The 25418-nt window shown below is 41.6% G+C and overlaps 1 protein-coding gene across 4 annotated transcripts in view; it reads left to right on the top strand.

Moving 5' to 3' along the window:
- LOC116333163 (multiple PDZ domain protein) overlaps positions 1–25418 on the top strand; it is a 52196-nt gene that overhangs the window by 5497 nt on the left and 21281 nt on the right. For 3 of the 4 annotated variants that reach the window (XM_031756337.2, XM_039609506.1, XM_039609507.1), the window contains exons 3-24: positions 894–1060; positions 5364–5513; positions 6085–6224; positions 6624–6837; positions 7061–7183; positions 7400–7597; positions 8247–8349; positions 10327–10415; positions 11030–11264; positions 12816–12893; positions 13206–13285; positions 13423–13569; positions 14803–14973; positions 15796–15981; positions 16551–16760; positions 17785–17943; positions 18249–18401; positions 20795–21121; positions 21466–21577; positions 23241–23439; positions 23967–24008; positions 25244–25357. In XM_031756337.2, the coding sequence (XP_031612197.1) occupies positions 894–1060; positions 5364–5513; positions 6085–6224; positions 6624–6837; positions 7061–7183; positions 7400–7597; positions 8247–8349; positions 10327–10415; positions 11030–11264; positions 12816–12893; positions 13206–13285; positions 13423–13569; positions 14803–14973; positions 15796–15981; positions 16551–16760; positions 17785–17943; positions 18249–18401; positions 20795–21121; positions 21466–21577; positions 23241–23439; positions 23967–24008; positions 25244–25357 (3397 nt within the window). The remainder of the gene's footprint in view (positions 1–893; positions 1061–5363; positions 5514–6084; positions 6225–6623; positions 6838–7060; positions 7184–7399; positions 7598–8246; positions 8350–10326; positions 10416–11029; positions 11265–12815; positions 12894–13205; positions 13286–13422; positions 13570–14802; positions 14974–15795; positions 15982–16550; positions 16761–17784; positions 17944–18248; positions 18402–20794; positions 21122–21465; positions 21578–23240; positions 23440–23966; positions 24009–25243; positions 25358–25418) is intronic. The other variant, XM_039609508.1, reaches the window with a different exon arrangement.

The raw sequence follows: 25418 nt of genomic DNA, 5'->3' as shown, positions 1-25418 counted from the left end.
TGTGGAAAAGTGTCTTTCATTTAGTATTCCTAGTTATATACATCGAGGGAAGGACAGTGGAAATTTTACATTTATCTGGACTGAACCAGTGGTGAGCAGACAAGAATCTTACAGGGCTCAAGTGTTATTGGCCTATTTACAACTTTTTGTTCAAACAACAAAGCTTTTCAGTGCAAAAAGTGTTTTGGACCTCGTGCACGGCCTATTAGGTGTTAGTCACAGTTGGTGAGCTTCTGAAATTGCTTCATTTTTGCTCAGATGACGTCTGGCTGGCCCATCCTTACTAACAAGCCACTCTGGAGTTACTCGATTGTAGGGCTTATAGAGGATCCAGCAAACAAAGCGTGGAGGTCCCAGTCCTTTATCTTTTCCTCCTGATAACCATTCATTCTACGCTCCTGTGTAACCCACCATTTGACCCTAAAGTCAAGAAAAGGAAACATTGCTATTCCGAAAACAAGCAGTGCATTGAAAATTGAGTCTTTTTTTCTTCTGTGCAAAAACTTGTGGCTACATGATTTTGATATATTAAGGCTTGTTGAGAGTCAACCAGCCTTAACTAAGCCTAGTTTGTGATATGTGACTGCGTATTTTTCCGTCTATACATTTACAAGTCATTCAGTTATTGTTAAACATAAATATGTTAAAGTCATGTTTCAAATGGTTGTGGAGGGTTTTTTTTAAAGAAGCCTCTTAATAATTAAATCAGGATGCCTAAATTAATAAATGAGGTAATATCCAAACACTCTTCCCACCCTCGCTATATTCGCCCGTGAACTGATAAAGCCTTTGTCCTCGCCACCTCTCTCCACCTCTGTCACTCCCACACCTCCGGCTGCCTGCATCGTCGCCTTCACTCTGGCGCTGTCACTGAAACATGCGACGGTTTGCAGACACGCAGCGTGCCTTGCAGGCGGTGGAGCGACTCCAGGCCAAACTCAAGGAGCGGGGAGAAGTGCCCACTGAGGAGAAGCTCAGCCTGCTCAAGTCAGTACTCCAGAGCCCCCTCTTCCATCAGATCCTCGCCTTGCAGAAGTCTGTCCAGCATCTCAGAGATCAGGTAAACCCCAAACTTTTTTGCTTAAAAGTTTTATATTTTCTCCAATTTGGCTCACATTTCTTATGCCACGTTTTTCTTAGACTGTGTGTCTTAAGGATAGCGATTTTATGACGTCACAGACGGTTAAAAACACTTTCTACTTACTTTAAATGTAATATTTATACATTAATATAACTTATCAATAGTTGTCTCAAGGTGTAAATACTCCACAATAATACAGAGAAAACCATATGCCACAAGTGGTGGTGGGAGACAGGACAAAAGACACTGTGAAAGAGAGCCACAGATTCGTAATAACTAACAATTAAATGCAGAGTGGTGTGTAAACACATAGTGAGTGAAAAGAGGTGAATGAATAAGAACCATCCAGTGCATCATGGCCCAAAAACTAGGCCTGTTGTAGCTTAACTAAGGGTAATAATAAGAATTATGTATTTATAACATGCTGATCCCGGGTTCATTTAATCAGATTTCATAAACTACAAAAATGATGGTACAGCACAGGATAGTAGATTGTTATTATAGTAGTTTATTTAAACAGATGCAGTGTCATTTGATATGAACTACGACCTGCTGTTCATTTTTCATAGTACCATTGTGGTGGAGGAGTGCTCGAGGCAGGAGCTTGTTTCTGGTGACATTTGATGTTGAGACATAACCTAGCCTTTAATGTGACCTGCCCAGACTTAATGTAAAACTGAAGGTATTATTCCAGCCACAGGCTCCCATGAATTCCCATTTTAATGGCTTCACACTGGTGACAGCTGTGGCAGGACTCATTTTGGATACTGCCGTTAGTTACATGTAGTACACTGTGTGCACTAAATGCCTTCTCAAGTGTTGAAGTTGTGTATGCAATGGAAGTGATGCTGGAGTTGTTGGGCTGACTGCTGCGTTTTGAGAATATTGGGCTTCTGACCACTGAAATGATGCTAAATTCTAATATTTAACACACATAAACTCCAGACAGCAACCATTTAAGGGATGGTCAGTGCCTTAAACACGTGCCACTCTCATGCTTGTTGTATGCTTCAGTAGGGGTAGTGCAAAGGCAGTCCCCAGGCAGTCAGGGACTGCCCATCTACCTGCAGAGATTTGTTGTCCATGGAGCCAGTGTAGAAAGTATGTGGTACAACCGGTCTGTGGGCCAGCTGTGAAGCTGAGAAGAGTGAAGTGAAACAGTTTGTGCTTTTCATCTTGTATTTTTTCATCCTTGATGATCTTTTTTTGCACTTCCCATGTTCCCGGTGAACTCCACTGTTGAATCCTTCCTTATTCTGACCCACTTGTCAATCAGACAGCATTTGATCTGGTTACTGATAGAGCATCACATGCAGCTGGATGAACAGACTTCCCTGTTTTGGGAATATGATATCTCTTGTCATTATCTTTGTATTCATTTATGATTTCTGTTGATTCTTGGATTTTTATTGTACTTCTTTGTTAAGTGTTTTCCGTCATCACCTCTCATCCCCATCTCCTTCACTGTTTGGTGCATTTCCTATTTTATTTTGAAGGTTAGCTCCTCATGCGGCTTCCTGTGCTTTTACTTCCCTCCTTTGTTCTTTTCCCAATCTCATTAGCGTTTGATTGACTTCACCTTTTGCTTATCAGCCTGCTGTCGTGGCTAAAGTGTCTGTTCTTACAGGTCAGCTTTATCAGCCTAAGACTGAGTCTATTTCTACATGTCTGTGGGACAATCTGAATTCGTTCACTCTGACCAGACTGTAACAGTATTCAGTGAACCTGCAGTGGGCTTTTGTCAGTGGTTTTTTCAGCATCATGACAAAAACCCCTGGAATTTCTAAGATAAAACAGGAACTCCTGCATTAGCTCTACCTCAGCTGGGCTGGAATGTTTCTGATATCCTTATTCAGGTTTTTATCTCCCCCTGCTTCCTTGGTGACCTCACTGATTCTACTTCTGGCTTATGTCAAGACATCTTCCCCTCACCCTTTCAATCCCCATTCCCAGTAGTGTTTGCCGCTATGGCCAAATTGCTGTCAGGGTCCACACAAGCCAGATATAATATGGGTACATGAGCAGAGATACTTTTTTTCTGGCTGATTCTCCCCATTGAGAATTAAACATCTGAGTGGAAGGAAAGCGCTCTCAAGTCGCAGAGGAAAGGGGCCAGGGTAAGCGTTTCAGAGAAAGAGACGAAAGTATGCGAGCTATGCACTGGGAGGCAGGGATGTTCGCTTTTTTACCCCTTGTGGAATTTAGATTTAAAAAGCCCCGTGGCATTTTTGTGCGCCGGCGATTTGACTTATTTCAAGAATAGGTACCTTCTTGTGCGTGTGTGTGTGTCTGTGTGCAGATTCCTCTGTTTTATAATAGAAAACTTAACAAGCAGCCATTCAACTTAAAGTTCCCTCAAACCAAAAAATGGACCTTTTCTGTGTTGTAACAATAGTAATATTTTTTAGAAATGAATAGATAAAAAAGTAACAACTATAAGTGTGTTATGTTTCTTCAGGGCTTTCAGACCCAAACTGTTTGTGTGGCCGTGTAAAGCAGAACCAATTTGGGGAGATGGTTCGTTTTTGTGTTTTGTTCTGAGATAAGAGACTGACCCGTAAACACGCACACACACACACACACACACAGTCACTGTCCATCTTCTGGCTCTGCTAGTTAGGCCTTGCTCAGCCCACGTCGCTATGGCGACAAGGCCCTACTCTCCAATGAGAAAGAGGCCGCTGCCACTGTGTGAAGTGGGGCAGAAACAATTTCTTAAATGTTCAAGAACCAAACTGGAACTTTAATCCTCTTAGCTGGGCCCCAGCTAACAAAGCTCATGCATGAGCACGGCAACTTAGCAGCATGCTACGCTAACTTAGCCGGGCCCACGGGGTTTTGTTTGCTGTGTGCAGCACTAATGTGTCCTGTCCAACGGAGTTTTGTTTCTGAGGGCTAATCTGGGACTGTATTTAAAGGAAGCGTGATGTACAGTACATGTTCTCGAAGCTCTGAAAGTCGCACAGTCCAACTTCCTAATGCAAATTTCACAAGTTCACAAGGACAGCTTTAGCCTGGCAGCGCCATATGCCAAATGGAGTGTTTATAGAATTATTGCCGTGCATTACGTCCGTCCTTTTGAATCCAATTCGGAAAGTCATAAACATTACACCCTTTGGCTAATGAAATCGGGAAAACACTGTTTTATGTAGTTGTCGCCTTCATGTAATTCATCTGTCACACAAGTAAAGTCATTGCAGTAATTAAGAGCCGAGCATATTAAAGCATCCAGATGGCCAGCGATGCTTCTCCCTGGCCCCGATAAAAATATTGTATTTGGAGCCTCATCACTGTTGGAACATCAGCTAAGAGCTATTATCTCCTGAAGGATTAGAGTGCCATAGATCCAGCTAATCATGGAGGGATAACAAACTGTCTGCCATCTCGGTGGTTTTTTTAGACACTCAGATTCAGAGTTTTGGTGTCTAAAATTTAATTTGCAAGATCTTTATGTTCAGAGTACAAATGAGGCATAATGGGCCTTTTTTTGTTTTTTCCCTTAAAACTTTTAATTGTCTTTGGTTGGATTACAGCCAGCAACTGCTGCTGTGTACAGGATCCCTTTGGAGATTTTCAGAGCTGTTATGCTCCATTCAACATCACAACTAATGGAGATCAATTGCCATTTTGGATTTGATTCAATAGTATTCATGTGTTTGAATGTGGACCTATTATGCTTTTCTTTATGTTTTGTCTATATAGTACAGCACTGTAGGCTCATGTGGAACATGGCTAAAGTATATATGATCATGGAGTTAGTACAAGTAATATCTGTGATCCAGAAATCTTACTCTGACCTCTGTATGATGTAGGTGAGATAATTTAGTTAAATTCAGCTTTATTTATATAGCTCCAAATCACAACAGCAGTCACTTCGAGGAGCTCTATATTCTAAGGTAAAGACCTCGCAGTAATGGAGAGAGAAGCCCAACAATCAAACAGCCCTATATGAGCAAGCACTTAGAGACAGTGGGAAGGAAAAACCTCCAGCAGAACCAAGCTCAGGGAGGCCATCTACCACAACTGGCTGGGGGTGAGGAGAGGAAGACACGACAAGAGAAACACTGTGGAAGACAGACAGAGCTATAATAGCTAATGATTAAATTTTGTTTACTAGGGACAGCGAATCAGGCGAGGGATGGCTAAACTTTTATACATGTAGTGTTTCATGTTCACCTTAAAGGAATGTAGAAGGAAGATCCAAAATCCAGGAGTAAACATAAAAGTGTCAGTGAGGTATCTGCAGTTTTCAACATAACACATTTCTGTTTTATCATTTCAGGGGAGTGTCCCTTTATCACGAGGGAGTGATCTCACAGCAGCCAAGCCCAATGGCAGCCATGTTTCCTACTCAGACACCCCAGCTCCCACGCACGTCAATGGCAAGACGTCATCCGAAGAATTTGAACATATTATCCACTCCATGGCGCAGGTACAAACAACTAGAAGGGAGGCAGTTATTGTAATGCCTGCTTACAATTTGTTAATTTATTGTCAGTATTGTCAGCATATATTGACAAAGCATGTGGAGTTTGCATGTTGTCCCCATGTCTGTGTGGGCACTCAGGCTCTCTCCTGCAGTGCAAAGTGTCTCTCTGTGTTGACTGCCCAGGGTGTACCCTGTGTTTCGCCCTATGACAGCTGGGATAGGCTTTTGAATAGAATAGAATTGGATACGCAGAAGAAAAGGGATGAGCATAAGCTAAAATAATGCTATTGTGGCAAGTCTATTTTGAAAGCCCAGTAGACTTTTTTTGTCAATCTTTTAACATTTTACTGATTTTTACACAAAAAGAGGCAAGATTACTTTTTAATAAGTCCTATAACTCAAACCAAACATCCAAAGAGAGTCAAAAAAAGAAGAAAACTCCACACAGTGCTCCTCTCTCTCGAGGCACTTCAAATAGACTTCTAAAGGCTGCCTGCAGCTTTGATGCTTTAGTGAATCAGCACAAGGCCAATGTATATATATATATAAAAGTTTGTATGTGTGTATTACGCAGGGACGTTATGTGACGCATGTGGATCTGCAGAAGCCAGTGTCCGGAGGTCTTGGCTTCAGCGTGGTGGGCCTAAAGAGCGAGAACCGCGGCGAGCTCGGCATCTTCATCCAGGAAATTCAACCAGGAAGTGTCGCTCACTGGTATGCAGGAAAAACATGCTGCTATGCAGTCTTCCAGACATTCTTTCAGCATCTGGTTAATTGTTGATTTCTAATTTGAAATTTCTAGGACTTTGTTTCCGACAGTCAGGTGGGTGCGTTTACAGATTCTCTCGGGAGATTAGAGATACTTTTATACTTGCCAGGAAATACCAGAGTAAAGCTGTTGTGAGCTGTTGCAACACATGTTGCGTCACACCAATCCTAAAAGAGTGGAAGCTGCATTTTTCATGTTTCTGATATAAACTCTTAAATGTATTCACCCAAAGACAAATTCAAAGTTACAGGTACAAAGATTAAAGCTATAATGTGGTATGTAGTGACTATAAGGGTTCTCATTCTGTGTCCTTGTCTCTGCTGCATGCTTCTTTCCCGTTACAGCGATGGGAAACTCAAAGAAGCCGACCAGATATTGGCCATTAATGGCCAGCCTCTGGACAAGACAGTGACCCACCAGCAGGCTATAGGCATCCTGCAGAGTGCTTCAGACAGGGTGCAGCTCACAGTGGCCAGAGGGCCAATACCTCAGCTGGCCAGTCCTGCAGTGTCCCGCACGCCCTCTGCTGCCAGCACATTATCAGCCAACTCCAGCGCGGTAATGAATACACTGACACACCAATGGGGCCTCTGCAAGGAGCGTTTTATGATCTGACACAGTTTCCATGTGGGGACTTAAGAAACTACATGCACTTTGCTCTTTGCTCTGCAATCCCCATCCAGCACCACGACACAGAAAACAAACATACCTGTTAAGTGATGTACATTTTTCCTAATAATACACCGAATAACAATGTGTTTCATTTCTGTTACTGTCTCAGTGGCAACATGTGGAGACGATTGAGCTTGTCAACGATGGCACTGGTCTCGGCTTTGGTATTGTTGGAGGAAAAACCACCGGGGTTATAGTCAAAACTATACTTCCTGGAGGCATCGCTGATCAGGTGACTCTTTAGCTGTGTCTGTCTTTTTTCATCGCTCACAGCCAATGACACTTTCAGTGTTCTAGACAGATGACTCCTGTCAGTTATGTGTAATGAGAATGTGCTAATTGCAGGAAAGCACAGAATTACCTGTCACTTAGGAGTGACAATGCCATTATGAGTTTGATTTTTACTGACGCTGCGGAGAGTTTATACAGAAATTATTTCTTGCCACAGGATGCCCGCCTGCGCAGTGGGGACCACATCCTGAGAATCGGAGACACCGACCTGCACGGCATGGGCAGCGACCAGGTGGCCCAGGTCCTCAGGCAGTGCGGGAACAGGGTGAAGCTGGTTGTTACCAGAGGTCCTTTGGAAGAGACTCCCTCTGCTTCTGTCATGCCTGTGGTGCTCCCCACTGTCAGTGAACAGCAGGTAAGGGCATCTGTTTCTCTGTAAACCCAAATACCTCTTTTTAATTTTTTTTTTTTTTACACCACAGAGACGTGTCTCATTCAAATTGATTTTATGACTCGCACTATCCTCGCAATAAAGCGTTTTCTCGAGAACCCGTCATCCTGATGGTAATTGCCTGCCATGCAAGACACACCATACACACTTATATATAAAAAAAAAACTTCACACATAAACTTCAGGTCCTTCATATCCAGTTTTATCTTTTCTTCCTGCTTGACAAGCCAGTACAAATGCAATTAAAGAAAATTGCAGGTTACATCACCTGTGACTCACACTTTGCTTTACGTTCCCAGAAAAAGAAGGGAAAAAAAGCTCCGAGCCTCCTACAAACAGCAATTTCATGGCCATTTTCAGCACTCGCTTCTATTTTGACTTGAATGAATTATTAGTGACTCACAATGTGAATGACAAACATCATATCCCTGTGATCACACACAGTAACTGTGAGTCTTATTTTTGGCTGACAGGTACTTGAGCGCTCATTAATCAAAGTTAAACAATGTATTTTGATGTGCCGCAATTTTCCTTTCTTCTGTTCTAAAGTAAAACATCTCTTTCATTTGGTTTCTGCTGTGATGCTGACTCATTTCTCTGCGTCTACACACAGGGCTACGAGGAAGAGGATGCTGAGGCATTTGATGTGAGCCTTACTAAGAACACCCAAGGACTCGGGATCACTATTGCTGGTTATGTTGGAGATAAGAATTCAGGTGAAAAACTGATTTTTTTTAAAAAATATGGTGATTTTAAGGTGACGTTTGAGTAATTTTTTTGCCCTTTTTAAGACATGGAGCAATGAAGATCAGGCAGTAAAGCAGGGAGCGACAGCAGGGTCAAACTCAAACACAGGCCGCTGTATTTCAGCCATGGGCCTGTATGGTCACCTGCTTAACCAGTGAGATAAACTGCCACCACGAAGAATGGTCATTTATTTATTTGCTAAATAATCATTGTAAAATGCAGCGATAGTAGTGCAACAATATTAGTTTTACCTTGTGGTCCTGTTGAATCCTCCTGGAGTACTTGTACCACCTAATATGTACTGTCCTACATTCTTTTTAATGTAACACTGGATATGAAGTATGTTCACCTTTGTATTTCTTATGGGCTATGTAGTATAGTACACTAGTCGGTGTTTATACAGTGGAATGAAAACGTTGATGGCCACTTTATTAGGTACACCTTGCTAGCACCTTGTTGAACCTCTTTTGACTTCAAAAATGAACTTAATTCTCAATTCTACAGATTTAACAAGGTGCTGGAAACACCTCTAACCTTCACTGGATATTTTCTATTTTTCTGACTATTCTCTGTAAAAACAAAAACAGCAGATCAGCATTTTCGGAAATACTCTGATCAGGCTGCCTGGCAACAAAAACCATGCCGTGTTCAAAGTCACTTAAGTCAGCTTTTTTCCCCATTCTGATGGTCTGTTTGAACTTCAGGAAGCCATCTTGACTATGCCTAAGTGCAGTGCATTGCCACTGCGATATAGAATATATATATATATTCAATTCAATGTATTTATATAGAGCCAAATCACAACAACAGTCTCCGCCAGACGCTTTATATTCCAAGGTAGACCCTACAATAATACATACAGAGAAAAACACAACAATCATATGACCCCCTATGAGCCCCTATGAGCAAGCACTTTGTCGACAGTGGGAAGGAAAAACTCCCTTTTAACAGGAAGAAACCTCCGGCAGAACCAGGCTCAGGGAGGGGCGGGGCCATCTGCAGCGACAGGTTGGGGTGAGGCAACTGGTCCCCTGCTGGAGGTATATTCTTCTCCAATCACCTCTTTTCATTCTCTATTTAAACACCACTTTTAATCATCAGTTATTATTCATCTCTGTCTCACTCTTCTCACTCCCAGCCAGTCACGGCAGATGGCCGTCCCACCCTGAGCCTGGTTCTGCCGGAGGTTTCTTCCTGTTAAAAGGGAGTTTTTCCTTCCCACTGTCACCAAGTGCTTGGTCACAGGGGTTCATATGATTGTTGTGATTTTATCTGTATTATTGTTGGGCCTTTACCTTATAATATAAAGCGCTTGAGGAGGCTGTTATTGTGATTTGGTACTATGTAAATAAAATTGAATTGCATTGAATATTTGCGTTAACAAGGAGTTGAACGGTTGTAACTAAAGTGGCCAATGAGTGAAAACATAACCTAGAGATATTTGTAAAAGTAAACAAAGACACCTGTGCTGATGAAAAGAAAATACTTGAGGAAAATGACAAAATATCATTTTAACACCATTTAAGCTGCTGTTCTAGTTTTCAGGCCTCAAACGTGGCTTTCATTCACTCTGTTTCAGACGTAAAAAGCAAACAGTAAGGTCGTAAATGTTAAATAAGCAGGTGTAAATAAAACACTCTGAATGAACACTTGTGCTAATTGTCTGCTGGGACCTGTTTTGTTTTACCCTTTCCTCTGCCCTCAAGCAGCCAACAAAATCAAATCATCAAGATTTTAATCAATGTCCAAATGTGTTTTTAACTCCAAGCAGTTGTTGTAACTATAATATAATGAAGTCAAATGGATTTAAAAAAATATTTCTGATTATATTCAGGGATCTGTAATTTGTAAAGTCAGGAAAAGTGCCCTCCGTTTATTGAAACGCAAATTGATTCGTTGATCTGTTCTTCACCCATTTATGTGTCTAAACTGTTCTGATTCCTCAGAGCCCTCTGGTATCTTTGTTAAGAGCATAACAAAAGACAGCACTGTAGACCAAGATGGCCGTATTCACGTTGGAGACCAGATTATAGCCGTAAGTACCCTAATTATGCTCTTTTGGCTACGACTGGCTTCTGTTTTCAGCAGAACGAGGTAAAACATTCAGTGAATGTTGCATATTATCATTGATTGTGATCAAATTTACACATTTAGGCAATGGAGGGAAATTATGAGATGCATGATTTTGAATAATTTACAATTATGCTTTTTGTTTGTTCTTCTTGCGACTCTGAATATAAAAGAGTTTTGAAAAAGCACTCCGAGCAGTTAAGTCTGTAATTTCATTACTGTAGGTCATTAACAGTGAAGTCATGAGTGGATGTTTTTACATGTTATCTTGAAGAAGTTCTGACTTACTTTGTTCTGGTGTGCATGTGTGAGGATGGACTTGCTTTGGGACTTAACCTAAACGCTCATGATTGTGAGGGATTTAAATCTATCTACTTCCTACCTGCCCTGAGTGATCTAAATGAATGAAGTCGTGGATTAGACGACACTCGGGTGCAGAAATCAGTCTTTAGTTATGTCATTGCAGTTCATCTCTTTCCAACTAGAACATAGATGGCGCTTCAGCACATTCATATTGTGCAAGCAAGCCGTTCTGCCTCTCCTTTAATCCACCAACTCACAAAAGATCGCCCTCTGCAGGTCGATGGCGTGAACATCCAGGGATACACCAATCAACAGGCAGTTGAAGTGCTGAGACACACGGGCCAGACGGTCCACCTTAAGCTGATCCGGCGGGGCTTCAGGCCCGATGAGATCCCCCCTGTCGCAGCCCCCATTGTCACCGTCCTCCCACCTTCCACCACCATCCCCACAACCACCACCGTCATGAAGGAGCTGGAGCTGGAGAGAAAGAAAGCTGAGGAGGCTGCCGAAGGTAGGATGGATTAAGTGAGAGAAATTTAATGAGGATAGATTAAAAAAAAAATCCCTTGCTTCTCATCATCCTGTCAAAAAAGGTGTCATTTGATGTGTAAATTTGGCTCAGGCAGGAGTTTCATGATGCAGTGAGGAGTCATTTCCATGTGACTCCAAAAGGAAATTTCAGACACTTTTATCGTGTTGTAAACAGGTGCAAACAGAACTTACTCCTACCACACATGAATGTTGGCGGCTGGAGTTACGGCCTAAAACAGCTGTCAACATCGTATGCATACAGTGAGAAAGCTGAACCCTGAACACAGGATCATTCAGTTGCAGAGAGATCTACTTTTTCATATTGCAAGTAACCATTTTACACCAATTCTTAATATTGAAAAATAATTGCTTATTGCAGGTTAAAAGGTTCCTCCTCATAATAGCAACAGAATACTCCCACGTTACAGCCCCGTCGCTCCTAATTAGAGGTTGAAATACGCTAATTAACGCCGCTGACAAATGCCAAGAGGACAAAAACTATTTTCTCAGATATGGCAATATAGTTAAGCGCTTTTTAAGCACTACCCTTCGTAGCAGTCAGACTGGCTAGAGATTTAACAGCCGTCTTTGTACAGAATCCAAAACTTAGCATCATGTTGGTTGAGAGTTGAAGTAGATCAACTTTTAGAATAGTAAAATAGTGCACAATGCACAAGATCACAACCAAGGAGAAACCTGCATTTATCTACGTTCTTGTGTGTTTTTCTAATACCTTTGCATTTATGTGATATTGGCATTAAATAAGAGGAAGAAGATTTTTGTCTTCAGCTCTGCTGACAGGACCTCTGGGCTGTTGCAGAAGAAAGAAAAGCAACTTGCATAAGTTGTTTAGTGTCAGCAGTAATAGATGGAGACTAAAAGTGATTCTTTTTAGCACTAGGAAGTTGAAACATGAAGAAAACCAGCCAACAGCTATGAGAGAGACTTAAGGGAAGAAGGGTAGAGTAGTTTTTGGCTGCTTTGAAAACTCTGAATATAAGAGTAACAGGAGTGTGTGTGTATGTGCACAGCGTGTGTTTTGCACAATCATTAAATGAATGAAACAACAGAAATAAATCGAACCATTAACTTAAACTGTTGTCACATCATTTATAGGTTTGTTGACCTCCTTCCATAACAATCTGCTGAGTCGTATTTGTATGCTGGTACTTAAAAGACTTTAATGTAAAATTCACTTCATGGCAAGTATTCATTTCATGGGTGACCAGTTCTGTGCCTTGCGGAACCCCAAAGACAAAAAGGAGTCCCAGGCTCATTAAACGTGTATTAAAAGTCCTGGTATTTTTATGGATTAGCAAACATTAGCGAAGGCGCTTTATGTGTTTTTGATATAAAGGGAAAAGAGAGAAGTTCCTCTTTTAAAGCAAGAGTGATTAAGCACTAACAGTTTCTGTGTCAGTGTTGAGGGTTTTTTTGTGCTGTGCGTGTGCTGCTGGTGGAAGGTCGATGGCTCCTTTCAGTGGCTTCTGTGTGTGTCTCACTGTCCGTTGTGTGTTTACTGTCTCCACAGATGAAAAGCAGCTCCACACAAAGAGTGAAGGATCTGATGTCAGCCCAGCCACGGATCAGCTAACAGAAGACAAACATGGTAGGAGGCTGAGATGTTTTTTCCGTGTGCTTTAGCAGAGATACTGGGCCCAAATCTGACAGATAAGGGCTTCTATTGACAGGACCACACCGACTAGCAGCACACAATGCGAGGACATGCTGAGACGGCTGCTGTTGCTAGGTTCAGACATTTTAAATAGTAGCAGATAAGGGTTTATTTGATCTTCCACGACACATTTTGAAGCACTTTGCTTATACTTGGAAGTTTATGGTGCAATGCCACCTGTGAATGGCTTATGACAACACTGTCTTAATTTTTGGATATGAATATAAACATATTGTGTTTTTGAAGAACCGAGCTTAACACCTTTTGAAGAGGAGGAGCTAATGAAGAAGTGGCAGGAAATTCTGGGCCCAAGTAATGAAGTTGTGGTAAGTTTGCTTTTTAGGTTCAAAGCAGATATTGTAAAAAAAAGTAGAGTGACCTGGGTCATCATGTTTGATGACCCAGGGTCTGAATCATTAACAGACTTCATATAAAGAGATGTGATTTACTGTTTCCCTCACAGGTGGCTCAGGTGGAGAAGTTTACCGAGAACAGTGGTCTGGGCATCAGTCTAGAAGCCAACAGCGGACATCATTACATCCGATCTGTCCTTCCTGAGGGACCGGTCGGTCGCTGTGGAAAGCTGTTCAGTGGAGATGAGCTGCTTGAGGTATAATACTCGAACATTACATTTGTTATTAGTATTTACAGAAGGTTGGTTGGTTGGTTCATATAGCTCAGTTTTAGTGCAGTACATACTGTGATACAGCAAGTCTGGAAGTACTTACATTGACCATAATGGTATTTGTGGTGTTTCCTTTGTAGTTATAACACAGTGCCTGACAACTGCTGTATATGCCAATAAGGCATGTATGGGCTTCACTTATTAGGAATGATTAATACCTAAAAATTCACCAACAGAGGATAAGCTTCTGATACAACTTCACCTACTTCAAGGATGCTTGGGGAAGAGGGTGAAGTCTGAGGAGGTTAAGCTCCATATATTTCCCCAAATATAGTTCCCCCAAAGAAAGTAATAAAAATCACTCCACATATAACTTCAAGCTGGATTAATCAGTGATGTATCAGCTGTTTAAGTATGTTTTCAAATGAGTTATTTGGAGTTATGGTAAATAAATTCCTGGTTTTACAGTTGTTTTTGCTACTTTTAGGTCTTTGTTTTGTATTCATGGCTTGCCTTTTAGCTGTTCCGGTTTATTCTCACCACTCTCATTTCCATCTCTGGCAGGAGGCCGTTTCAGTACAAAGGTCTAAAAACCTCCTGTTTTCTGCAAGAGTGGCACCAACCTGCAGATTAATGCTAATGTTGTTCCCTTTCTGCTGGGCAACTGTTGCCACAATAACTTAAGTCAGTGGTTTGCAAACTGTGCAGCGTAGTAGGCTACTGGGAAAATATGGGGTGAATCAATGTTAAGTGAATATGATTTATCTGGAGAAAATAAACAGGGATTTGCTACTAGAGCTCTGTTGAGCTTTTTTAAATGAACTGGATTCTTTCGTATGGTTAATGATCCCTTCTCTCTTTTTGAGGAGGGTTGAGGTGCCAAAATAAGTTTGAGAACTGCAAACTTAGGTTGAAAAGGTGTCAGTACTGAGTTTACAACTTTTTCCACTTCCCACACATAAATAAAATAAATAAGTAAATAAATAAATACAAGAAGTGCTTCTTGGGATTACTAAAATTATTCTTTGGCATTTTGCCTTTTTTTTTTTAGGAGGAATAGTAAGAAAATGTCCACAAAGATCTGCAGCAGAGATCCATTTAGCTAAGTCTCAGCTGCTGAGAGGCACTTTATCCCATGTGACATGTACTGTAACCACTTGGTCCTGGGTTTAAACTCATATTATGATTAGTTTTAAGTTTTAACCTTTCCTTTCTTAGGTCAATGGCATTTCCTTGATTGGTGAGAGCCACAAAGAAGTAGTGAGAATCTTGAAGGAGCTTCCGCTCCGTGTGTACGTGACATGCTGCAGGCCGGCCCCCGACCTTCAGACCGAGGTGGATGCTGAGCAGAGAGAATCAGAGGCTTTGTCCACAGCATCTAAATTAAAGGTACCTGCACTCATGATGCTGCAGTCAGTTTAATACTTGCTTGTTTTGAACACGAAAAACATCCAAGTAAAAGGGTCCAAACTTGTACTGGGTTGGACCTCCTTTTGCCTGCAGAGCTGCTTTATTTCCTCATGGCACAGATTCAACAAGGTGCAAGGTTCTGATGCTCTGTTTGAACTTCAGCACATCGTGTTGACCACGTCCACATACCTAAACGCATTGAGTTTCTGCCATGTGATTGGCTGGTTAGATATCTGTGTTAACACTCAGCTAAATCAGTTGTCCGGTGTATATTACTAAGAAAGTACTGTAGCAGACGATGCATATGCAGGCCTCTTTTTAAATGCATTACCACATCATAAAATATGTTTTCCTGACTGTGCATATAAAGCAATTTGAGAATGATGCTCTTTAAGTCTTCCTTCTCTGTTCTAACCCCATCAACCGTTATTAGCTTGCTGTCAATTGCTCTATCGGGTTTCCACACTGCCAGCCATGATGGATTAAGACTTAGTGATAAGCAGGGAAGGCTGAGCGTTTATTAAGACCAATTCTAGCAATACCTCAGCAGTAGCCAGCAACATTTGCTAGAGATATGAGACATCAAAAGCAGCTTTCCTTTGGGTAAGGGGGTTTTCATCTCTCTAGCCTTATCTGTGATAATGTACTAAGGCCCGAGCATCCCAAAGATATTTCCCTTTCATCTGCTGCCAGAAACCTGAGCCAGAAACAGAACTAGAGGGGAGCAGCCTATGGGTTGAGAGTCAAAGCGACGAAGGCATGGGGTTACATAGTGATTTTGGGCTTTTCCTTTCTGTGCAGAATCAAATAGACCTCAGCGGTGTAGTGGTTGCTGAAAACTCAGAGGTGAACACAATAGCGGCGACACAGGGCAACGTGAGCGAGGAGGCGATAGGATCCCCTTTGGCTATGTGGGAGTTGGAGATCCAGAATATCGAGCTCGAAAAAGGAGAAGGGGGATTGGGATTCAGCATTTTGGATTACCAGGTGGGATTATGTTCTAGGGTTTAATGGAAATGTAACAAATATCAATATTCAGGTAAAAGATCCTTTTTTAACATGTTTAGATGATGAGTTATACTTTTCTTTAGTTTTTTAAATGTGTCTACATTGTGTGTATTTCTGTATTATAGGTTATATAAACATGGCCATATTCACAATATGGGCTAATTTTATTAGATGGAAAAAGCTAAGTGGTGTGTGTGTGTCTGAGTGTTTATTCATATCTTTGTGGGGACCAAAAATTGGAAGTTTATTTGTGGGGACCAGGATTGTGGTCGCCTCAAGTTTGAAGGCATTTTTGAGACTCAAACTGTGGTTTCAGTGACAATATGGTTAGGTTTAGGCTAAGGGTTAGGGCTAGGCATTCATTTTTCATGGTTAGGGTTGGGGTAAGGGGCCAGAGAAAGCACTATGTCAATTAGATGTCCCCACAAGATATGAATACCCCACGTGTGTGTGGGAGTGGTTAAGAAAATGACCTGAATTCGATGTGATCTCCATATGAGGCTGTGATAATTTACTCATTGACTTGTGCTGGCCTAATGTCACCACAGGACCCACTGGACCCGGCCAAAACGGTGATTGTGATTCGCTCTCTGGTTCCCAATGGTGTCGCAGAGAAGGATGGCAGGCTGTTGCCAGGAGACCGACTAATGTACGTTAACACTACCAACCTGGAGAACGCCAGCCTGGAGGATGCCGTCCAGGCCCTTAAGGGGGCCAAGCTCGGCAAGGTCCAGATCGGAGTCGCCAAACCACTGCCTGTAAGAATTATTATTAGAAATTGTTTGCCTTTTTCCCCTCTACTTTAAATCGCTTTGAAAATCAAAGTTCAAATGTGGTTTGCGTGATTGTAGTACTAAGTGTACGTGTACCTGTCAGAGTTACTGAGATTTACTCTGTGCTTTTGTGAATTTTCTGCAGTATTTGTCAGGGATATGTTCCTCTACGTATGCAGGGTTTTAAAACCAGCAGTCCATATATCACACAAGTTAGTCTCCAGTCATGACGGCTCAGCTTACAAGGGCTTGAATTTTTCATGCAGGAAACAGTGTGGAGGTAGGCTGCATGGTTTAGCATTCCACCCACTGTTCTTTCAGGGGAGGTGACCAGCCTAAAATGCCCTGGACCCTTTGTTTTATATTATTATGTTATCGAATTCTCCAGTAGCACATCCCCTCTTGTACATTTAAACACACAAGGGCACCTGTCAAGATACTAGGTCCGTCCAACGGCATATTCATTGCTCCAGGCAGCTGTGCTCCTTGTACAGGATGTTTCTCTCCCTGCAAAAACAGCTTGCATTCTTTCAGCTGTAGAGCCGCAATTCTCTTGTATTGAATCTGCCGTCGGATTACTCAGCGAGACCTCTGGGCCGCCAGGGTTAGCTGGATTACAGAGCTGTTGGAAGCCTCTGTAGAGTTATCCTGCTCTGCTGCAGGATGTGGAATGGACTTCTGAGAAGTATTTTGTTGTGTTGCCTCTCAAAATTGAGTCTTTCTAGTGTAATCCTGCAATATGCCATCTTGGTTTTCATACATTTCTGGGGTGCACGCTGCTCACAGTAAAGTGCAAAAGTTCTTTTGTTTTCCAAAGAATGCATGTAAAAAACACATGAAATTCAGAACGTAGAGATGATTGAACTCCATAGTTAAATAACAGCATCCTCAAAAATGTAACATCGCTTTCCATCTTCATTCCATGTTAATTTATTTGCTCTAGGTTTTGGTTAATGTAGTATAATTCCTTAAAGCCGGGGACACTGAAAGAATTTCTCCACTTTCTTAGGGAATATGTGGATATTCCCACTCTCCACACCCATATGGTGAGCAGGAAATAACTTCGTCACCCACCATCCAATCATTTGACTTCAACAGTATTTTGGTTGAAGAAGGAGAGGAAGAAGGACTGACTGAGGGCATCCTTTACCGAGCAGAGCCTGCATTGGTTAGTTAGCTTCTGGGAAAACTGAAAAAAACCAATCAATCAATCATAGCTCATGAAAAGGGAAACAGAAATTATACTTTTGCTTCCTTCTCATAATTTTGAAGCGTACCATGCTTGTAATCATGCAACAGTTAGCTTATATGAATGGTATTCTAATAAATACACGCAGTCGATTGAGGGTTTTATTGTTAAGGTTTCATTAGCTGTAGTTAGATCAATTCTGATTGACTTGCATTCCTACAATAGCATGATTAGTGATTCTTCCTAAGTGTCCCAGCTATTTATATTGTGATCCATTACGACAGATTGATACCAGTGATGCAGACCTGCCTGATGAAAAGATGTTAGATCATTCTTACTCCGGGATCGAGGACGACACTTTCCAAGCTTCCATGATCGCTCTCCACGGTAGCACCTGTAGCACAGACCTGGATTACCTACACTCATCCACACCTAAGGTAAGGACCTTTATTTATAAAATGTAACTGAAATGAGAAGCACAGCTTGGTATTGTTTTCCTCATTTCATTAAATGTTACCATCTCGTGCCCTTTGTCACAATGAGCTTTACAGCATGTAGTCATTATTCTTTGTCTTTTTTGCTATGGAGGGCCAAAATGTCATGAGACATGTTTTCTGTTCTTTGTTAGGGCAGTAACTAGATTACTAAACTTGGTGTTATACGAGGGTTGTGTCCACAGCCCCAAGAACTGAAACTCTCCAAATGGATATTAAATTATAAGGAAAATAACCCCGCAAAAAAAGAGTAAGGAGCAGACAAACTATTTTCCTAAGGGTATCTGTGTGCTTCCAGTTTTCCCAAAGGCCACAGCCGACCTTATTTGTAGGGCCTCCCTGCGTAATTTATCGTATAATAGGGCGGCCCAGAGGGATGAACGTGGGGCAGGATGACTCGTGGCAATTTATAGTACTGGGGGATTTCACAAAATACATTTCAGCTGTTTGTATGAGGCCCAACAGCTCAGCCTCAGCGTGATCATGTGCTCCAGAGGGAAGCAACAAGTCTCTTGATAAATTTACATCAGTGACCGTAAGAAATGCACCAGCTTTTCCGGACTGTGAGGCTGGATGTTTTTTTTAACCTTTCACTCCGTGCCTGTTTCCTGAACAACAATGTAAAGTTCACCACATTGTAACTCGCCTCAAGCGTGTCTCTGCCTTTAAGTTAGCGAGTTCTCTGTTTACCTGACTATCAGCTTGTTAGTTTGGATGGGGAATGATTTGTAGATAGAGACAAAGGAAGGACACAGGAGCTTTCTTCCTGCACACAGGAAAAATGCAGCCAGAAAAATATACTGCTTAAAAAAACATGAAAGGACCACTTTTTAATCAGAGTAGAGCATCTAGTCGATTAAACTTCTGGGATATTGATGTGATCAGTTAAGTAACAAAGGGGGTTGTTGATCAGTTTCAGCTGCTTTGGTGTTAGTGACATTAACAACAGGTGAACTAGAGGGGCAACAGTGAGACAACCTCCACAACAGGAATGCTTTTACAGGTTTTAAAGGTACATTTATTGTCTCTCCTCATCTTTTCTGTTTTCCACTAGTTTTGCATTTGATTAGGGTCAGTGTCACAAGAGCTAGCACGAGGCAATACCTGGACCCTACAGTGGTTGCACAGGTAGTTCAACTCATCCAGGGCGGCACATCAATATGTGCCACTGTCTCCAAGCACAGAGCATGGAGTAGATTTCAGGAGACAGGTAGTTTCTCTAGGAGAGAATGGATGCCATTGATTGCTCCCCATGCTTGCCCGAACTTAATCAAAAGAAAACCTCTGGGACATTGTGTTTCTGCCCATCCAGCACCACCAGGTTGCATCTCAGGACCTTCTCCAGGAGCTCAGTGTCCAGACCTGGAACCATCCTTGTCTCATTTGGAGCCATACAAGCACATGGGGGTCATACAAACTTTTGATTACCATTTTGAGTTGGTGCAATGAAATTTCAGCCAAATGGACTTGCCTGCCGCATCATTATTTGATGTTGATTTTCAGAGTCTCTTTGATTTCTTCCTTCTGTAGTTGATCATTTTCATTACCATCAATGTGGAATCCTTTCATTCCTAACACATTATCCAGTCCATATCAGTGTAGATATCCAGCAGGTTTCCCCACATAGATCTCTTGTGTTTTCAAAGTGTTCCTGTACATTTTTTGAGCAGTATATTTATAAATTTGAAACAGTTCGGCCCTGTTTATTCTGATTGAGGTGTTTATATAGTGATTCTTACTGGACTATTAGTTTGTAGTACTGCTTTGCACACCAAAAAATTACTTATGTAATGTTTTTTACATCCATGAGAGGGTTCTGACCTCAAGCTTCGAAACAAATGGTGTAATAAATGAGCCCTAGTAATAACAACAGTTTAATCCCTAACTTTAGAAGGTGCCTTTAGTAAAACCATCTCACTTTCCTCCATTTGTCAAAGCCCAGTTCAGTGCTGCCTTATTTCAAATTACACTTCATATTTCCTGTTTTAAGTACATATCTATATACTGAGACTCTCATGTTTTATATATCTGCACATTTGCATTTTTTTTAACTTCTGTTCAGACTCCCAGAAGGATTTTTTGCCGAGAACCATTACTATTCAGTCTGGTTCTAATAAAGTCTTAAACGCTGTTATAATAAAACTGCATAATGCACTCGGCTCTCAAGATCTTCAGTAATTTATGCCACTTTCTACTGGCCTCCGATGGCTTTTCTGTGGCTCATTACAAGGAGGGCACGGCAGCGATGGAGGGAGATGAATTCTCCCTGTTGGGCAGTTGTCTAACTAACAGAGTGGGAATGTTCACTCAATCTGCTCTACTTTGTTTTACCCCAGCTTACAGCCCGACTGAACTTGCTGGAGGAGCATCCCTGCTTTGCAGACAACACTCAAGTCTTCTCTCCGGAGGAGTCGACCTCTTACGCTCCTCCGAGTCTGACCAGCCACATCCCGGCTTTTAATGCCATTCTGAGCAGCTCCGAGCAGTACCTGGGACAGCTCCCGAGCAAAGAAGAACCAGCGGACGGCACAAATTCATACAGCCCGTTTGCTGAAATTGGGAGCAGATCAAATGTGCTGGAGGAACCTGTGGAGAGCCTTAACTATCAGAAGGAGCCTGCTATCTCTTTTGGAGAGATTGGAGACATAAGAGTTTTGATGAAGGTAAAAATTTAACAAGTCTAAATACAAACAGTGCGTCTTTGTGATTTCGCTCGTGATAAGATCAGGAGATAAGATTAGAACGGATATTCTATGCTGTGCACATGTGACAAGGTGCGTTATAACAGCGAGGAAATAATCCTCCTTCATCATTTCTTTTTTAAAGTCTCTTCACTCAGAGGCTGCCTTCAAACGCGAGATAAAAAAGGTTCTAAGCTGATTTGTTTAAAATGATTTTCACAGTCAAATTGCTGCCTTTTTCTCCAGAGACCCTGCTTTGTTTTGGAATCCGGCCTTATATATTTATTTACTGTCATGACTAAGTGTGCTGAATTATCACCTTAAAGGACGAGGAGGCTGGTGCGAAAGAATCGGCAGAAGACGGAGACAAAGCAACGCTGACCTCAGGGAGCAATTTTGAAAGGACTATCACAGTCGTCAAGGGCAACTCCAGCCTGGGTTTGTGCTCATTTCTTTACAATCTTTAATTTGTTCTTTTTATTTGTTTTCTTCTCATTTTCCACAGAAGTGTTAATGAGGTTTCAGGATTGAAAGGTGCATTTGGTCTTTACTTTTATCTCCTGTTTTCTAAATCCAGTTTTATGGAAAAATGATAGAAGCAATTTTTGACTGTTTTCCACTCAGAAAGTCTAATCCCATCGCCATACTCATTATTTGCATTTCAAAACCTGCCCAAGGGGCTGCTACTGGCTCCAAGAATATTAAGTGTGAACTTCTAAAACAAATAGGTGTTATGAAGTTACAGTTTAAAATTTTCAATTCTTCAATGAAAATCATCTCTTATTTTGCTCGTTTGTGCTCTTTCAAGGTTTTTATTGGGTGGAGAATTGGAATATTCGCCATATTTTGCTCTCATTTTGCAGCTTACTTAGACCAAATTCATTCTTAAATAGAGCACACTAATCTTATTTTTAAACAGTTTGTAAATGAACTCTCACACACCAAGCTGTTGCAAAAGGGAGTTTAAAATGTAGTCGAAGGCTTTAGCCGGAGTGTCTCCCATCTGGATAAAGAGAATGATGGACAGTATGTGCAGATGAAGACAAGCCTCCAGAGATATTATGTCACACTCCATTGAGACAGATGTGAAAATTAAATTTATCAACATGTTGACAGTTTCTAGGATGAATGGATTTTCTTGTAGAAGAGAATCAAATATATAGAGTCTAACTGTGTTCCTGAGTTAAATAAATTTTGGCATATTTGCTCTCACTGATGTTTTACAGAGCCAAGAGTAGAAGCAGTATAAAAACCAAGTGTCTCGAAACACAAACTGTAAAAATGGCCCAGAGTGTGCCAAGAAAATATCCCCACACCATTAAACCACAAAAAAGGCTGATACAAGGCAACATGCATCCATGCTTTCATGTTCTTTATACTAAACTGTGACCCTACCATCCGAATGCCGCAGCAAAAATTGAGACTCCTGTGACCAGGCAACATTTTTCCAATCTTTAATTGTACGATTTTGGTGAGCTGGTGTGAACTGTAGCCTCAGTTTCCTTTTGTTAGCTTACAGGAGTGGCAGCTAACGGTGTGGTCTTCTGCCTCAAGGTCCGATGTGCTGTTGGTCTTGGTTATGATGAGTGGTAGTTTGAGTTACTGTTGCCTTCAGCTCAAAGCCATCTGGCCATTCTCCTCTGACCTCTGACATCAACAAGGCGTTTTCTTTGGATATTTTCTCTTGTTAAAGATGGTTGTGTGGGAAATTCCCCAGCAGATCAACAGTTTCTGAAATACTGAAGTCACTTAAATCACTTAAATCAAATCTGTTGCTCCACTGTGATTGGCTATTGGATTGGCTGCTAGTTAGACGGTTGGTGGTTTGAGCCCAGGTTGGAACCACCAAGTACCCTTGGGCAAGATATGAGGTGTGTAGATTCTTGTAGTATGAAGTTCTTTGAGTCCTTGAGCCGAAAAGCGCTACACAAGACTGTGTCAACACATGGTTGAAAAAGTGTACCTAATAAAGTGGTTTGTGAGTTTTCATTATTGGGAAAACTTGGGCCAATTTCAATAAGAGCATGCACCATTGTAACTTAGCATAGTAGGTCTCCTTTAATAGTAATTCCCACCAAACAATTGCCCATCTTCTTCAAAGGGATGACAGTGAGCGCCTTGAAAGACGGTTTGGGGATGTTGATCCGCAGCATAATCCACGGAGGATCCATTAGCCGGGATGGACGTCTCGGGGTTGGCGATCTCATCCTGGCTATCAACGGAGAGCCCACTGCCAACCTGACCAACGCTCAGGCCCGCGCCATGCTCCGGAGGCACTCTCTCATTGGGCCAGATATGGGGTAAAGGCTATAATCTATATACACTTTTACCCAATACAATAGCATGCATTATGATTTCAATGAGACCATTATTGTGGCCAAAAATAACAGATTGCGATTTGCAGTAATCCATTTGACTTAAATGTGACGCTTATGCCTGTACCAAAGCTTTTTTTTAAAATTCAAGCGGTTAGTTTTCATATAGCCCATATGCACATAATTAGTAATGTCTGGCATTACAGAGTGCATGAAATGATTATTAGCTCCTCTCAGCCATTTCTCTGTAAGCCGTGTGGTAGAGAGTCCATTTAAATGAGCCTATAAATGCAGAATACAGCAGGGATGCCAGGTTCAGTAGTTACTGGGAGATTTTTTTTTTAAAAGAAATGAGCACTACTAAAGTTACACTGTTGGCCTGACACCCTGCCCTGTGAAGGACTTGCCTTACAGGTAAATCGAATGTTGTATTTGACAAGTTCTGCTTGCTGAACTAAACTTGGCAGTTTGTTAGCTTCGGTGCATAAAAAAGCCAACTCTTCACATTCTAGATCTGCTTGTGCACCCGAGGACGATCTGTGCCCATTTTATGTGTGAGTATGACTAACTTCCATGCTGTCGGTCTTTCTGCAACAACAACAACAACAACAACAAACAAGCAAAAAGCTGCTATTTCGGTTTCCTTCCTCTCTTTCTTTCCATCTGCTGCCGACCTTCATTACAGTCTATTAGAGTTTTATCCAGACAGTTACTTACAGCAGAGTGCCAAAACAACAGCAACAGCGAAATATGACTATAGCTGCTAAAGATGCTGTTTTTAATGTCTGTCAGATACACCGAGTAGCATTTAAATAATAATACTGTGAAGCTGCGCACCAGCTTTAACAAATGTTTTAATTTTTATTCCCGTGACAAGAGATCTGGATAAATCTTGATTGACTACCACTTTTTTTTAGCACCTAACCTGCTGCACGTCTTCTTCTTTCTTCCATTGTGACTAACATGTTTAAAGCCACCATAACGCACTGTTTTTCCTGTTTCCCCCTCCACTCATCATTCCTTTATAAGCTCTGCCACGTCTCTCACCGCCTGTTGTGATGTTCTTAATGAACTGACTCCTCCGTTTCATTATTTCATTCATTTTCCTCTCTGTCTGTATGCCATCATGTATTTTTTTTAAAAACCACACACACACACAAATTAAAATCAACCCATCTGCTGAAGATCTGTTAGCTTCACTCAGATGTGCTAATGCGCCCCCGAGAATCAGCCTCACTCTGAATTGTTGTGAAACGTCAGTTTGTCAGCTTTCTTTTGTTTCATTTCCTAAAGGGAGTTTGTTTGTGTTAATAATAGAGCCATCAAATTTGTTCCACGTCGGTCACACAGTAGGTGATGCAGGACTTTTTCTTTTCTTTTTTAATAGTCGTGTGTGTAATTCGAAAGCGTCTCAACCTCGTCACAGGGAGGTTTGTTGCAAATAGACTGAGGTCAGTTTTGCTGCAGTCTTGTTCGTGAACTTAAATCTAACGCAGGGACAACGGCTTCTAAATGTAAATGAGCAGGTGTAAAAGTAGCTGTTTTGTTTAATGAAAAGGTGGCGGCGGGGGGTAGCTGTAAGGATTTGGTTCCGGTTTGCACTTGACTGCGTGTTCTCCTCTATTTTTGGTAAATTACTTTGTGCTTTTGCAATGAATGGGGGCATAATTGCCAATAACGGTGAGTAATAGAGTTTATAAATATGGATGCCAGGTTGTTGTGTAGTTTGTGAATATCCACTCATTTATGTGTGTGTGTGCTTATGTTTATGTGTGTGGGGGGAGCTCAGCATTACATATGTCCCAGCTGAGTATCTGGAGGAGTACAAGGCCAGCCTGGAGCAGCCTAAAGACGACGTCTTCACTGACGCAGCTCCAGTACCGGTGGCAGCTCCAGCGCTGAAGTACGTCCCCGTGCCACACTGGTACTTGTTATGCAATTTGCAGGCAAACCTAAAGGTGAAC

The sequence above is a fragment of the Oreochromis aureus genome, linkage group 3, assembly GCF_013358895.1.
Source record: "Oreochromis aureus strain Israel breed Guangdong linkage group 3, ZZ_aureus, whole genome shotgun sequence".
In the NCBI taxonomy this organism is placed as follows: domain Eukaryota; kingdom Metazoa; phylum Chordata; class Actinopteri; order Cichliformes; family Cichlidae; genus Oreochromis; species Oreochromis aureus.
The sequence above is the reverse complement of the archived record's forward strand: the minus strand, read 5'-3'. Positions and strand labels throughout refer to the sequence as shown.